The sequence below is a fragment of the Prionailurus bengalensis genome, chromosome D4, assembly GCF_016509475.1.
Source record: "Prionailurus bengalensis isolate Pbe53 chromosome D4, Fcat_Pben_1.1_paternal_pri, whole genome shotgun sequence".
Taxonomy (NCBI): Eukaryota; Metazoa; Chordata; class Mammalia; order Carnivora; family Felidae; genus Prionailurus; species Prionailurus bengalensis.
In genome coordinates, this window is record NC_057359.1 from 32,054,748 (window position 1) to 32,071,800 (window position 17,053).

The 17,053-nt window shown below is 36.3% G+C and overlaps 1 protein-coding gene across 2 annotated transcripts in view; it reads left to right on the top strand.

Annotated features, from left to right (window-relative positions):
• Positions 1 to 17,053, top strand: part of UHRF2 (ubiquitin like with PHD and ring finger domains 2) — an 82,886-nt gene that overhangs the window by 11,997 nt on the left and 53,836 nt on the right. For both annotated transcript variants that reach the window (XM_043565677.1, XM_043565678.1), the window contains exon 3: positions 7,688 to 7,947. In XM_043565677.1, coding sequence (XP_043421612.1) covers positions 7,688 to 7,947 — 260 coding nt within the window. The remainder of the gene's footprint in view (positions 1 to 7,687; positions 7,948 to 17,053) is intronic.

Here is a 17,053-nt window from a genome sequence, read left to right on the forward strand (position 1 = left end):
TTTACATCCAGTGTGGGGCTTGAGTAATGGCCCTGAGATCAAGAGTCATATGCTCTACTGACTTGAGCTGGTCAATCACCCCTCATGTACCTAACTTTTTAAACAACTCTTATATTTCATGTTAATATATAGCGTAGAGGTTAAGGTATTCAGTTTTGTCATCAGACTTGCTTTCAAATTCCAGTTCAGCTGCTTCCCAGTGGTACAAATGTGGCAAGTTTTACATGGTCTCCCTTTCCTCATTTAGGAAACACATGAAACACACATGCAAGCTGGAACTTAAACTCTCAAAAGGCTGTTATTTGTAATGTTTAGTCAAAGCTGCATTTAACTTACTAGTTGAAGAGAGTAACAGATTTATTTGCTTTTTTCATTAAGCTTAGTAATTGTCATAGGTATTTGAAATTTTCACTGATTTTTTTTTTTTTTTTGACGTAGAAGTGCTTATTTCTGGGTAATTCATTCATCGAATAAATGGTTATCTAGTATATATTTGTACTAGATACTAGAGATGCAAGGATAAACAAATGATATTGCCCCCTGTTTTCATGGAATGTTGTTAGCTATTAAAACTTATCTTTGGCTAACCTGAAAACTCTTAGAAGCTGCTACCTTTAAATTGGTTTGTTTTGAATATTTTCCTTTAAGCAAGTCTCATCAAAATTAAATTGTTCCTAGCTCAGTAAAATTGGGAGGGTTTTTTTGCCATTATCTTGAATTACTGCTTATGTCACTTTTGCTTTGCAAAGATTTTCCTTTCATAGACATAGGACTGTCTGTATTTAAAATTGCTTTATGGATGAGCAAACAGATTTGGGGCTTTCCTTCTTGCCTAAACTTTTCTTTGGACCTCAAGTAGATACAAAAAAATGCATTTTCAAGTTAGTATCTCAAAAGTGGCATATGTAAACATTTAAACTTAATACATGAAGATAAAATTTTAATCTGAAATTCTTACCCACCGTCATTCTTGTTTCGCCCTATTTGGTAACTGAGCAACATTTGGTCAGTTTCAGACATCTTTTCATAATGAAACTAGATATCATTATCACACTCAGCCTGTGGAAGATTGTGCAGAGGCTGGGTCCATCCGTTCCCATTGTTTCTGAGAGGTGATTTTCTCAAACAAAGTGGGCTTTTGATACCTAAATAGAGTTTAATTCTGGTTTTTGGATGCAGAAGCTTTGAATGACTCATAGTAGATCCTACTGTTGAAATGACTGTCATCTTGGCCTAAATAACTCTGGAATGATGATGATAATAAGCCCTTTAGAGTTTAGTTAAGTGTGTGGCACTGTTAAATTTTACATATATTCTAATGCTCATTATAGGAAATAAAAGAAAGAGGAAACTTCACAATAATTAGTAAAATTCCTGGATACTTTAGTATTTTCTTTTACATATAGTGCAGCTCTTCTTGATTTTTAACCTTTTGATTATGAAGCGTAATAGACAATACAAAAAAGTAGAGCTTAGTGAAATATTATGAAGTCAATGTCTGTAAATACCACCAAATTAGGAAATATAAAGCAGTCCCCCAGGAACTTCCCAGGGGCCCCCTCTTGATTCTTACTCCCTCCTCCCTAGTTGTAACTAATACCCAAACTTCTAAAAAATTTTTTTTAAATGTTTGTTTATTATTGAGGGACAGAGAGAGACAGAGCATGAACATGGGAGAGACAGAGAAAGGGGGGAGACACAGAATCTGAAGCAGGCTCCAGGCTCTGAGCTGTCAGCACAGAGCCTGACGTGGGGGTCGAACTCACAAACCACAAGGTCCTGACCTGAGCTGAAGTTGGACACTTAACTGACTGAGCCACCCAGGCGCCCCACTAATAACCCAAATTTCTATGGTAATTATTTCTTCACTTTTTATTAACTTTATCCTATTGTTACCCTTTAATAACCTCTTAATAACCTTTAACCTATATTTGCATCCCTTATTTTCTTTCTGAACTCTGTGTAAATGGAACCACATTGTACTCTGATTTGTAAATTTTAGAAAACAACATGATATAATGAGAGAGTCCCAGAGTCAGAGAAACCTGTGTCAGCTTTATCACAGTTCCCACTTCTAGCTGTGTATCTTCTGAGGACTAGTGTATTTACTTCTGTACCTCGTTGGAAAATAAGAATGACTTTGTATTATAGTTATTAAAGGAGTTAATGAGCATAATTATAAACTGCTAATATCTTTACTAAGAAGACTGTGGTATTAAGACTATACTGAGGTTTAATGAGTCTTATAATTGGACATACTGATACTTAGCAGAAGGAGGCAAAGTTGTTTCATTTGTGTCTATGCTAGCTAGGTTGGCACATCGTGTGGATTTTGTCACCCAATCTCTTAATACACAGCAAAGTATATAAAGATGCTGAAGTGAGGGAGGTTAAGTAATTTGTTCTAGGTTATATCTAGTATATGTTAGAGACAAACTTAAACCTAGGTTTATCTGCAGAGCTGGTGTGTTTTAAACAGAACATATAAAGTGCTTAGGAGTACACCTGGCATATAGTAAATTTTCTAGTATTTGTTGATATTTCATTTTTTAATGATTTCTCCTTGCCTCCCATACTTCCTTTTTTCTTTTTTTATATCACCTACTTGGATGTGGTAGATTCTTCTCTGAATGTGGCTATGGTTTTTATATTTACATAATTTGTATAATTGGGTTTGTTTTGTTTTTAACTTTATCTCATGACTTTAGCTCAAACACCTCTCCCCCATTAATTTGTTTTCCTGTATCTTTACAAGTTTTGATGTTTTGACCTCTTTGGGGGAGGTACTTGCTGGCTGAGGATAGATTACCTCTTTCTAGATAGACCATAAACAACTTGTCAGTGAGCCCACCTTCCCCTCCCACCCACACCATGGTGATAGGAAGATTTTTATGTAAGAATTCCGTTTATTTATTCAGGGTAGAGGTGTTTAGATTTTGTATTTCTTTTTATTTTATTGCAGGATAGTTAACACAGTTATATCAGCTTCACATGTGCAGTATAGTGATTCAACATTCTGTATATTAGTGCTCATCATGATGAGTGTACTCTTTAATCCCCATCACCTGTTTCCCTTTTTTTTTTAAAGTTTATTTATTTATTTTGAGAGTGCGTGCAGAGGGTGGGATGAGAGAAGGCACCATGCTTGATCTCATGAACCCACAAATGAGATCATGACCTGAGTTGAAATCAAGAGTCTGATGCTTAACCCAGGCACCCCAACCCATCACCTATTTCATCCATCCCCCGCTCACTTCCGGTTTGATAACCACCAGGCTGTTCTCTGTAGTTCAGTCTGTTTCATGGTTTGTCTCTCTTTTTTTTTTTTATTCTTTTGTTCATTTGTTTTCTTAAATTCCACATGAGTGAAATCATGGAATTTGCCTTTCTCTGACTGGCATTTAGCATTGTACTCTCTAGCTCCATCCATGTTATTGCAAATAAGTAATAATAAATAAAGGAATGCAAAGATTTCATTCCTTTTTAATGGCTGAATAATACTACATGTGTGTGTCTGTGTCTGTGTGTGTATACACCATGTCTTTATTCATTTATCTATGGATACTTGGGCTACTTCTATAATTTCGCTATTGTAAATAATGGTGGAACATGGGTGAATATAGCCTTTCAAATTAGTGTTTTTGTATCCTTTATAAACACCCAGTAGTGTGCTTTACTGAATAATAAGGTAGTTTTATTTTTAACTTTTTGAGGAACCTCTATACTGTTATCTACAATGGCTGCATCAGTTTGTACTCCCACCAACAGTGCAGGAGGGTTCCCCTTTCTCCACATCCTCACCCACATTGGGTGCTTTTTGTGTTTTTGATTTTAGCCATTTTGACAGGTGTAAGGTAATATCTCCTTGTAGTTTTGATTTGCATTTCCCTGATGATGAGTGACGTTGAGCATCTTTTCACATGTTTGTTGGCCATCTGTATGTCTTCTTTGGAGACATGTCTATTCATGTCATCTGCCCATCTTTTAATTGGATTGTTTGTTTTTTGAGTATTAAATTTGATCAGTTCTTTATATATTTTGGACACTAACCCTTTATTGGATATGTCATTTGCCAATATCTTTTCCCATTCATTAGGTTGCCTTTGAGTTTTGTTGATTGTTTCCTTCACTATGCAGAAGTTTTTTTATTTTAATGTAGTCGCAGTTGTTTATTTTTCCTTTTGTTTCCCTTCCCTGAGTATAGTGATTTATGACAAATCATATGGCCATACTGAGGAGATACTATGGCCAGTGTCGGAGACATTACTGCCTGTGCTCCCTTCTAGGATTTTGATGATTTTAGGTCTCACATTAGAATTTATTTTGTGTTTGGTGTAAGAAAGTTGTCCAGTGTCATTCTTTTGTATGTGGCTGTCCAGTTCTTCCAACACCATTTGTTGAAGAGACTTTTTCCCATTGGATCTTTATTCTTCCTTTGTCAACAATTAAATGACCATATAATTATGGGTTTATTTCTGGGTTTTCTGTTCTGTTCCATTGACCCATATGTCTGTTTTTGTGTCAGCACCATACTAGGTGTTTTTGGGTTTTTTGTTTTTATTTTTTGATTTGAGAGAGAGTGCAAGCAGGAGAAAGGAGTAGAGGGAGAGACAGCAGATCTTAAGCAGGCTCCATGCTCAGCACAGAGCCTGATGCAGGGCTTGATCCCACGACCCTGGGATCATGACCTAAACTGAAAGTAAGAGTTGAACGTGCAACTCACCGAGCTACCCAGGTGCCCCAGTATCATACTGCTTTAATTATTATCGCTTTTTGTAGTATAACTTGAAATCTGGAATTGTGATACTTCCAGCTTTGTTTTTCTTTTTTCAACATTGCTTTGGCTACTCGAGGTCTTTTTTTGGTTCCATAGACATTTTAAGATTTTTTTTTCTAGTTCTATGGAAAATGCTGTTGGTATTTTGATAGGGATTGTGTTGAATCTGTAGATTGCTTTGGATAGTCTAGACGTTTTAACAGTATTTGTTCTTCTAATTCATGAGCATGGAATGTCTTTCTGTCTTTGTGTCTTGAATTTTTTTCATCAGTGTTTTATAGTTTTCAGAGTACAGGTCTTTCACCTGTTTGGTTAAGTTTATTCCTGGATAATTTTATTGTTTGTGGTGCAACTGTAAATGAGATTATTTTCTTTTCTGCTATTTCCTTATTAGTGTATAGAAATGCAATAACAACAAAAAGAAATGCAACAGAGTTCTGTACATTGATTTTGTATCCTATGACTTTACTGAATTCATTTATCACTAACAGTTATTTGGTGGAGTCTTTCAAGTTTTCTGTGTATAGTATGTCATCTGCAAATAATGAGAGCTTGACTTCTTCCTTGCCATTTGGATGCCTTTTTTTTTTAAATTTTTTTTTTTTAACATTTATTTATTTTTGAGACAGAGAGAGACAGAGCATGAACAGGGGAGGGTCAGAGAGAGGGAGACACAGAATCTGAAACAGGCTCCAGGCTCTGAGCTGTCAGCACAGAGCCCAACGCGGGGCTCGAACCCACGGACCGTGAGATCATGACCTGAGCCGAAGTCGGTCGCTTAACCGACTGAGCCACCCAGGCGCCCCCATTTGGATGCTTTTTATTTATTTGTCTAATTGCTGTAGCTAGGGCTTCCAGTGCTAATTTGAATAAAAGTGTTGAGAGTGAACATCCTTGTCTCGTTCTTGACCTCGGGAACAACTCTGTTTTTCACCATTGAGTGTGTTAGCTGTGGGTTTTTCACATAAGGCCATTATTACTGAAATATGTTTCATCTAGACCTACTTTACAAAGGGTTTTTTATCATAACATACCTAACTTTTTATCAATCAGTTCTGAATTTGAACTGGATTACCATGAAATCCAAGAAATTACCATGGCAGTATCCTATTTTCATGTTAATCATATTAAGTACCGTCTTCTATACTATATTCAAAACCTGGGCTTTACCTTTAACTTCTTGCATGCATTTTGACACGTTCAAATTTGACCTAGTTTAGTATGTCCACATAATGTGCAAAAACCTTACTTTTTAATTAAAAGGCATTTTTTTCCCCACCCAGGTTATATACATTGTCATATGCTTAATGAAAATTTGTAGATCTTGTTTACAATTATAAGTCTCAGGTTGCTGTACTCAAAGGATGTCCTACCTCTTTGAGATAGTAAGTTCTCTTATGTGTGATGTATAAGCAATGGGAGTATTTTTAGATTTCCTTATGTTTCCTGTTACTATTTCAGTATCCATTGCATGCCACATTTTCTTCTATAATTATGTAGTGCTACATACAATCTTATATTTTGATTTGCTGTGAAAGAATAGTCTCAGTTTATTCTCCCAAGTATGATAGACCTTAACTTTAGTTTTTGTTTTACCTAATGTTGCCTGTAAGAAAGTAAATGTCTTTAAATTTGTCAGTGACTATTGAGGAAGAAAAGCATTTGTGTCCAAATGAATTAATTTATGTAAAATATATCGTGTTTCAGCTCTGATTCTTTCTTATGTCTAGACTGGTTTACCCTTACATCTTTTTCTGTCCTCCTAAACTCTTTGTTCTCATATTATGTCAGATGTTATTATGTCTTTGAAACTTTTCATTTGCTGTTGTATTCATTATTTACAGTACTTTTGGTCAGATACCTCTAATGGCAATGATTGTTAATATTTTTTGGTTTTGTCTATAGTCTACCTTGTATGTTAGCTTGGTAGTTTGAAACCTTTATATATATACGTATGTATTTTATTTATATGTACATATACATGTATATTTTATTTATTTATTTATTATTTACTTATTTTGAGAGAGAGAGCGACCATGAGCCAGGGAGGTACAGAGAGAGAGGGAGAGAATCCCCAGTAGGCTTCATGCTGTCAGCGTGGAGCCTGATACGGGCTGGAACTCAACGACTCGTGAGATTGTGACCGGAGCCAAAGTCGGACGCTTAACTGACTGAGCCACCCAGGCGCCCCTGATAGTCATATTTTCTAATGTACAGTTTTCCTTTTGTCAGATTGCATGGTTTAGTTCTGAATCATCCACTAGACTTGAGTTACATCTATTTTGCATCTTATACATCTGTTCTCTTTTTTATTTTCTTTGTTCTTTGAAATACTAAATAATGCATTTGTTAGTGAATTATTAACAGGTAGTGGAACTTACCCCATTTTATATATATAGGTTCACTAGATTCTTCTCTTTATTCATGTGTGTAATTTCCCCCATTTTCAAGTTTCTTCTGTTTAATACTTAACTGTTTTCTGTTGAACTGACTATATAAGTTATCGCTAGGATTCTGAAGAAATTAATGGAGCAAATCAATAACAGGCACAATACTATGAAGTCCCTGCTTTTCACTAAGTGACATACTTATTTAATGACTTGCTAGAACAACTCTTGGGAACACAAGAATGATATTTTTAAAAGTCTAATGTAGACCCAGGCAAGGAGTAAAAGAAAACATCTATTTCATTGAACGAAATTGGAAGGAAAGTTAATTTTCATATTAGTAAATAACAGATTTCACAGTATAGTCCAAAAAGAATAGTTCTGATCTAATCTTTGAAATTAAACATGAATAGCTGCAAATGTTATTAACCTTGATAATTCTCACAGTAACTTGAGTTATAGTATGGTTTTTGAAGCAATAGATGAAATTAAGCTTCATTAACTAATTTTAAACTTTTTTTAGGTAAATGAATTGGTGGATGCCAGAGATGTCGGCCTTGGTGCTTGGTTTGAAGCCCGTATACGTAGTGTTACTAGAGCTTCTGATGGACATTCACGTGGCAAAACTCCACTGAAGAATGGCAGTTCTTGTAAAAGGACTAATGGAAATGTAAATCATAATTCCAAAGAGAACACAAATAAATTGGACAGTGTACCCTCTACGTCTAATTCAGACTCTGTTGCTGCTGATGAAGACGTTATTTATCATATCGAGTATGATGAGTAAGTGCTCATGCTATTGAGGACTTCGTTCATATTTTTGTTTATAGAAGCAAAGCCTTCCATCCAAGATTGTTTTCAAATAATAGTCTCTCTGAAGAAATCTTTTAGGGGTCATGTTCAGTCTGTTATCCTTTGTTTAATGGTTGTAATAAGGGCTTCTTAATGCTTAGTCATCTCTGGCTTCTAAGTGGTTTGTTGTTTTTGGTGTCTTAATACCTGGCTTAATTTAGCATGTAATAGTTTCTCTTTGTCTCTTCCTCTGTGATATTAGTGGTTTTTTTTTTTTTTATATGTATTCAGTAATGTTTTAGAAAGCATGTAATAACATGTAGAGTAGTAGCTTTTAGGATGAGGTTAAGAATGTTGAGTAGCTTACTGAGAAAATTCACATACACAGTTTACCCATTTAAAGGGTACAGTTCAGTGTTTTTAGTGTATTCACAGGATTGTTCATGACCACAAACTAATTTTTGAAGATTTTTATTCCTTCCCCACAAAAACCCCCATACCCAGCAGTCACTCCCTTCTCCCCCTCTCCCAATGAAATGTTTTTAAATGTTTATTTGAAAACTGTTAAGAACTTGCCTTGAGGGTCAAGATTCTAAAACTGAATTTTTTTTTTTTTTTTTTAATTACGTATTTTCAGAATCCTGTAAAAGTTACCATTGGGGCAGATTTAGTATTTATTCAACACACTAAATGAACTTGAGTCATCATGATAACCTTAATGTGTGGAAATATTAGACTGCCAAATCTTTATCTAGTGTAAGAGTTCAATATCCAAAACTAGTTGTGATTTTTCTTGCCATAAAATGGTATAAAATACTTTGCTGTTAACCCAGAGTTCCAGGATACCTGGAAAGGGGTCAAAAGTAGATCACTTTAATCTACTTTTCTGATATTTCTTATGGTTTTGTCTAACTTGCCAACGTTGCTTATTTCAAATGAGACTTCCTACAACAAATAGGACATCATATAACCAACAACTAGAATGAATATTAAGATCTAGAATTGGCCAGAACTGGCATTATTGGTAAATCAAGGCTGAGATAGAAAGGGTTTGGAGTTGGTGTGTTGGTTGTAATCAGTTTATGAGTTTATGAATGATGTAACAAAGAGTCAAGATACTGTATAGGGAACTTAAGCTCTCTGTATATTTGCTATCAATAATTAGAGTTCCTGATTTGCTTTGAGTTTTATTTCTTAGAGAATAGAAGAAATAATCCAGTAAAGCATCTAGTATTGGCAAAATATATTGTACAGAATGGCATGGCAAAGAAATAGGGTATTAAGCTTTAAACACTAAGCAAACCAAGGCTTATTAAATTTTCAACAGTTTTAGGGGCTCTTGCTATTGGAGTAGGACTTTTCCAGGGATAGGCCTGAGTTTGGTGTAATTAGGGCACAAATCACTGTACCTCAGCATTGATTTGGCTGGGGTTTTTTTGTTGTTGTTGTTTTGTTTTGTTTTTTGTTTTTTTAAAGAAGGAGGTATTTGTCTTCATTAGAATAAATGTTAGTCTTCTCATGCTTATTGGGTTTAGACTCTCTTTTACTAAAATTAATTTGTCCTAAATACTTTTATGTGTTACAATTAAATGTGTCACTGTTGGCAACTTAAAAGATATAATAGTTGAACTATCTTTAAGAGATAAAAGATGACAGAAGCTTAGTGGTAGGTAAATGTCATTTACATCTTTAAAAAGAGAAAAAGACTATATAAAACAAAGTATAAAATAGATGAGCTTCTGGATAAGAATCTCAAATAACAGAAGGTTGGTATAGACATGACCCAATAAAGATGGATAACAAATCTTGTTAAAGTCTTGTTTCCCATGGTTACTGGAAAAGTAAGTTAAAAACTATAGTAAACTACATAATGATCTCACTAAGCTAATAAAAAAGTTCTTGATTCCTTGGATGGAGGATACATTGTGTAGTGCTTTTGGAGTGTATGGTTTAGCAGCAGTAATAGAATTTTATTGAGTAGTAAGTTCCAAGTGAATCAGTAGAATATGGCTATTAGATACTTAAACTGGGGGCACCTGGGTGGCTCAGTCAGTTAAGCGTTCAACCCTTGGTTTCTGCTCAGTTTGTGATTTACAGTTTCGTGAGTTCGAGCCCTGTATCGGCTGTCAGTGCAGAGCCTGCTTGGGGTTCTCTCTCCCTGTCTTCCCCCACTCCCACTGTCTCTCTCAAAATAAATAAACTTAATTTAAAAATGCACTGTAAGGATGTTTTATCATCCTTAGATACCTAGAAAATATCTAGAATAAGCCCAGTAATGTTACTGTTGTGCTGAACTGGTTATTCCCTCCTTGGAATATTATTTTCCATCTCTCATGCTTTAAGAATACCAACAGGACCAGGGCGCCAGGGTGGCTCAGTCAGTTAAGTGTCCGAGTTGGGCTCAGGACATGATCTCGCAGTCCCTGAGTTGGAGCCCCCTGTCTGGCTCTGTGCTAACAGCTCCGAGCCTGGAGCCTGCTTCAGGTTCTGTGTCTCCTTCCCTCCCTCCCTCCCACCCTCCCTCTCTCTCTCTCTCTGCCCTTCCCCTACTCACACTCTGTCTCTTAAAAATAAATAAACATTAAAAAATTTTTTTTAAAAATTCATACAGCTCATAAAATCTCTTATGGTTTGCTTCTCTCTGTTTTTATCTTATTTTTCCTTCCCTTCCCCTATGTTCATCTGTTTTGTTTCTTAAATTCCACATGAGTGGAATCATATGTATTTGTCTTTCTCTGACTGACTTATTTCGCTTCGTATAATACATTCTAGTTCCATCCACATTGTTGTAAATAGCAAGATTTCATTCTTTTTGATCACTGAGTAATATTCCGTTTGTTTGTGTGTGTGTGTGTGTGTGTGTGTGTGTGTGTACATATGTATGTATATACACACCACATCTTTATCCATTGTCAGTTTTTAGACATTTGGGCTCTTTCCATAATTTGGCTATTGGTAGTGCTGATATAAACATTGGGTGCACGTGCCCCTTCAAATCAGCATTTTGTATCCTTTGGGTAAATACCTAATAGCGCAATTGCTGCGTTGTAGGGTAGCTCTGTTTTTAGTTTTTTGAGGAAATTCCATACTCTTTTCCAGAGTGGCTGCTCCAGTTTGCATTCCCACCAATAGTGCAAGAGCGTTCCCCTTTTAGAGATCTTGATTTCTAAATTTTACCTGATTTCTATGAAGAGAAATCTAGAAAACACCTAGTAGTTTGAATAAGGAAGTATATATGTAAACATGGAAAATGTTTATGGAAGTTATTTTTTTAAAGATTTTATTTTTAAGTAATTTCTACACCCAATATGGGGCTCAAACTCGCAACCCCGAGATCAAGGGTTGCATGCTCCACTGACTGAGCAAGCCAGGAGCCCCTTCTATACCATACGTTAAGAAAGAGTAATTATTCAGCAAAGTTCAAATCCTTAAACATTGTTAAGAGTTTTCATAATCACATGAAAACTGTGTGGTCTTCCATGCTCTTACAGTGTACCCTCACTCACTCTCGCTCTCCCTCTCTCTCTTCCTCTCCCACTTAAAATAGCAATGTCAGTTTACCTCAGAAACCAAGGTTCTTTTTGTTTTGATTTTTTAGTAAATTATTTTGAAGTATTCTTTTTAAAGTATACTAGCTTAATTTAATAATTATCTTTTTTTAAAAAAAATTTTTTTTAACCTTTTATTTATTTTTGAGACAGGGAGAGACAGAGCATGAACAGGGGAGGGTCAGAGAGAGGGAGACACAGAATCCGAAACAGGCTTCAGGCTCTGAGCTGTCAGCACAGAGCCCGACCCGGGGTTTGAACTCAGACCGCGAGATCATGACCTGAGCCGAAGTCGGCCGCTCAACCGACTGAGCCACCCAGGCGCCCCATAATTATCTTGTACAGTGCCTGACACAGTATTATTCTAACAAGTACTCTACCTGGATTGTTTTATATAATCCTTATAAAAACTCAGTGATGTAGATACTTTTTTATGTGTTAAGTGGAAATAACTGAAATTTAAGAGTAACTTGCCTAATGTTGGACTGCTAGTAAGTGGTAGATCCCAATTCAGGAAAGCACATACTTGGCAACCACTCTACCATACTGTAATTTTGAGAGAAGCATTCTTATAAAATATCTATATATTGCATATAGGGTTGTTAACATAATTAAAATGTTTTCTGTCAATCTCTCCAATTATGATTGCTTTTTGCAGAACAGATACCTTGAACCAAAGTTCTTTACCTGTCCATGAATGCCTTTGTGCCCTTTTTCTCTGGGGATAATCCATAGCTCATTAGTGTTACACGACATTTAAATAGGTTAAACTGCTTTTAACAGTGTCAAGGCTCTACCGTGGGATTGAAATCAGATGGCAATTCCATAGCATCACTTGGGACTTGCAGGGTAACTTATGCTAGGCTGTAATTAAAAGCTCATCTGGGAAGTGTCCTAGGATAATGTCATTGCTTTCAGCATTCTTTAAGATTTTTCAAGCTATTCCTACCCTGTGGTGCATGCCTTTGAGTACCTTTGCGTAGCCTCCATTATTGCACAGAATCACTGAGCCAGTTCTAAATAAAATCAAGTGGTATTTTAGATAAAAGTAGTTTTTCTATAAGGGAGCAGCACTGATTTTCTTAACTGTATTGATATAGTGATCTATTTCTGAAGGAGTCCCAAAAATATTTTAAGCAGTTTCAAGATGTAATGGTTTCTGGGTTTTGATGAGAGAGAGTAGGAGATTTTTAATCAAGTCAGTGTCCTGTTGGTATTGAGTATAGGGAGCAGCAATGAGAGGTCCAAACTGTCCTATTGTTATGTGTATTTACCAAAGACTTAGACTATTTCCTTCCAGCTTTCTCTGACATGCCATTTTCTGAATGGATTATAATCAGAAGGAGGCAGAAGAAGTTAGGGCTGTAACTTTATCATTGCTCTTCTGCTTACTGCTTAGAAGAATGACTTTACATATTGATTTCACCTTTTCCTTTTTTTTTTTTTTTTTGTTGTTTTTTTAGAGTGTGTGTGGTAACAGGGGAGGAGCAGAGGGAGACAGAGAATCTCAAGCAGGCTCCGTGCTCAGCACAGAGCCCGATGCAGGGCTTGATCCCACAACCCTGGGATCATGACCTGAGCCAAAATCAAGAGGCTCAACCAACTGAGCCACCGAGGCACCCTCACCTTTTTAAGTTTATACATTGTCCCTTTACATTAGTGTTTCTCAAAAGGCTGGTCAGCAGCACTTCAGATTCATGGAGGAAAGTTGTTTAAAATGTAGATTCCAGAGAGACACTAAATTCACCCCCACTCCTGTATAGGGTGGACCTGGGGTAGGACCCAGGAATCTGCTTTTCAAATAGATACCCCAGAGACCTGTTAAGTTTTCAGAGTGGTAGTTCTTTCATAGTTCAGGCATTAGAATCAGAATTTGGTTTGAATTCTAGGTCTTTGGTTTATTGGTAAGTTTTTGTTTTGTTTGAACTCTTGCAGCTTTAATTTATCTTCAAGTAAATATCTACTTGACCTATGCTTTTTTCCCTAATAACGTTGAAAAGTACCCAGTAATAATAGAATCAAACTTTCTACATTTCATTTATTAAAGCCAGGTTGGTAGATACTCTTAAATAATAGAGTTTTATCTTTAACATAGGTATTTAGCATAATTATGTTGTTTATATTATTAAAATATAACGGTAGTTATCTACCATTGTTAATGTCTTATACAAATGATATTATTACCATGTAATATGTAAAGCCCTACTATAAGCAATTATAAGTTATTCTTAATTGTCTGAGTATGCTTTGCATTTAAGGTGTGTCATTTTATTAAGCTGTTACATTAAGGTGTAACATTTTAGTAATGTTATCAATTAGAATAAGAAATGCTTTTTGCATGCAGTATGACGTTAAAGACGTGCTAAACTAGAACATGCCTCCAGGTGAATGATGTTCTTATTTAAGCACGCTGTCTCCAGGAAGCCACGTTTTGAAGGAAAGTTTCAGTGATACCACTTTGTTAATACAGTTTGAGTCTAAAATTAGCATTAGCCTACAAGCCACATAAGGAAATGTAGTAATAAATCTATTTTTGAAGAATAATACTCAATTTCCCTTAAATTTAACTCCCCTGTCTTTACTCAGTGGTTGTTTTGTGAGTTGAAAACAGACTTGGCTTTGCTAAACAGAGTTTAGAATAATCAAAAGCATGTACTCTGAAGGATAGCTCTAAAAGATATCCAAATATTTGGAGCAGTGCGAATGTTACTGAAGAAACTTAAGCTTAGGGATTTTTAAAAATTTTAATTTAAGTATAGTTAACATACAATGTTATATTAGTTTCAGGTGTACAACATAGTGATTCAACAATAAACAGGGATTTTTTTTTATAATTTTTTTTCTCAATATTTATTTTTGAGAGAGAAGGGGGTGGGGCAGAGAGAAAGAGAAGGAGACTGAGGATCCGAAGGATCTGTGCTGACAACCCAGAACCTAATGAAGAGCGAACTGACAAACCGTGAGATCATGACCTGAGCTGAAGTTGGGCACTTAACCGACTGAGCCACCCAGGCACCCCTAAGCTTACAGATTTTTAAGCTTATCTAAGTAGTCTAAACTCTAAAGAATGCAAGTAGCTAACTAGAACGATTTATCTTACATTAGAGTAAAACCTTGACTTCAGGTTCTGAGAACAGGAAGTCATGTAATATAAGAGAAAGAAGGACCCTAGTTTCATACTTTGGTACGTTATAGAGTTGGCCCTCATCACCATGTAGGTAAAGTTGACCTTGATAGATTCCTATCTCTCTGTGTTTCAGTCTTTGAGGATGTCTTGAGCCCTGTTTTAGAAGTTGTTCAGGCATCCAACATTTTGTAAAATATTTCAGTTGCCTACAGTTTTTCCCTGTGCAAATGCTGAAAAAAGTCCGCAGCTTGGGCCGATTTGCAGAGGTTGTGTTCAACCATACACTGGACCTCAAGGGATGGGGAGAATGGTGTTTTGGGGACTGCCTATAGCTGTCTTGAGTACTGGCGTAATTAACAGTTGAACTGACTACAGGTTTTTTGTTTTTAATTTTTTTTTTTAACGTTTGTTTATTTTTGAGACAGAAAGAGACAGAGCATGAATGGGGGGAGGGTCAGAGAGAGGGAGACACAGAATCCGAAGGAGTGTCCAGGCTCCGAGCTGTCAGCACAGAGCCCGACGCGGGGCTCGAACTCGTGAACCACGAGATCATGACCTGAGCCCAAGTCGGACACTTAACCAACTGAGCCACCCAGGCGCCCCAGGGTTTTTGTTTTTAAGAACATCAAAAACAGTCTTTAAAAAGCCAGTATTAGCTCTTCATAGAATTCTGTGGTCCTGCTTAACTATCTAGCTCAAGGAAGGAGACTCAGAAGGATCTTTTCGAAATATAATGGTCATAGTTTATTACAGTTGATTAAGAGCCTTAGTTATATAAAAGTAGACTTTGTTATTTAATGCGTTACATCTTTCCAAACATTTGTAGACCTGGTATATCCCAAACACACTTAAGTTTGAACATGGTACCTGCTCCTCAATGAAAAGTCGTAAGTACTGTGATAGAAATATGCACCCCTAGCTTTTAGAGTACCTAGGGCTCTAAGAGTACAAGGTAGAGGAGATAACTTTTGTATTCCTGAAGGAGAATAGCAGGGTACCAAGGATAAGTAGGAAACATAACAGGGTTACCTGAGGGTAGATTACTGTAGCTGGAGTGTAGGAGGTATATGGTGAGTAGTAAGCAGTAAAACTAAAGGTGAGTAAAGACTTTTCATTTAAACATGGCAGATTAAGATGGCTGTTTGTCTCCACTTCTTAAACCCTCCTAGAAGACAGTAAAAGAATAGATGCAAAAACCCCAAGGATAACAAATGAAATAGGAATAAAGTACACAGAAAAGAAAGCAGCTAACTTTTGGAAGGTACGAAGCTAATAGGTAAATGATACCTAACTTAGCAGGCTGGAGAAAACTGGAACCTAAAGGATGAGAAGCCAACAACAAGCAACTAAATTGGCATTGAAGAACCTTTGGAAGGCTCAGGCCTTGGATTTACGAGCTACTTTGGAGGTAGGCATATGGAACAAAACTGAGAACAAGAGGACTGGTTAATTTATATGAAAGAGCATTTTAACTACTCCCACCCTGCTCAGAGTTTAAACCAAGGAAGAGGGAGACTGTGTTAGGAAAATAAGAAGTAATGAAAGGAGATCCCAGCATGAAGCTGTGGAACAGGTATAGGCTTACAGAGCACAGAGCACACTAGTCCAGGTTAGACTAGGGTGAGGTCTCTAAAAAAGATGTTTTAAAGCCTGAAAGATTGGTTGAGTGCCTGAAATGTCTGAATGTACAGGAGTTTTAACAACAGGGGCAGAATGGAGGTAAAGTAATGATAAATACAGAACAGTTAAGCATTCAACAGAAAACAAAGCTGTGGAAGAAAGGACAGGTATTAAAGCATACTTTATTTTCTTGTGATTACTATTTAATCAACATGTTTTAAAAATCATAAAAAACATAGTTTTACAAAGTTTGTATAATATTCTTAAGAGCAACAAAAAGTTTGGGGTGCCTAGGTGGCTCAGTTGGTGAAGCATCTGACTCGATTTCAGCTCAGGTCATGATCTCACAGTTGGGAAGTTCAAGCCCTACGTGAGGCTCTGCACTTACAGCTCCAAGCCTGCTTTGGATTCTCCCATCTTTCTTTCTCTCTGCCTCTCCGCTGCTCTCTCATTCTCTCTCTCTGTCTCTCAAAAACAAACAAACATTAAAAAAAAAAAAAACAAGAAAAAGTTTGTTGAAGGAGAATGGGATTTAGATCATCAGAGTTGGAATCATATCTCTGCTTCCTGCTCCTGTCCAGAAAACCTCTGTGCCTCATCTGTAAAATGGGGCTTAGAATAGCATACCTCTGTTCCAAGGATTGTAAATATATGTGCACACTTAAAGCAGCACTATGTGTTAGCAATTATAAAGAAGAGGAGAATGGGGACAAATGAACTATACATGCGGACTGGGTAGAATAATAGTTTAAAGTAAAAAATCAAAGTTCAAGCATGTTATTAAAAAATACAGATGTAAATA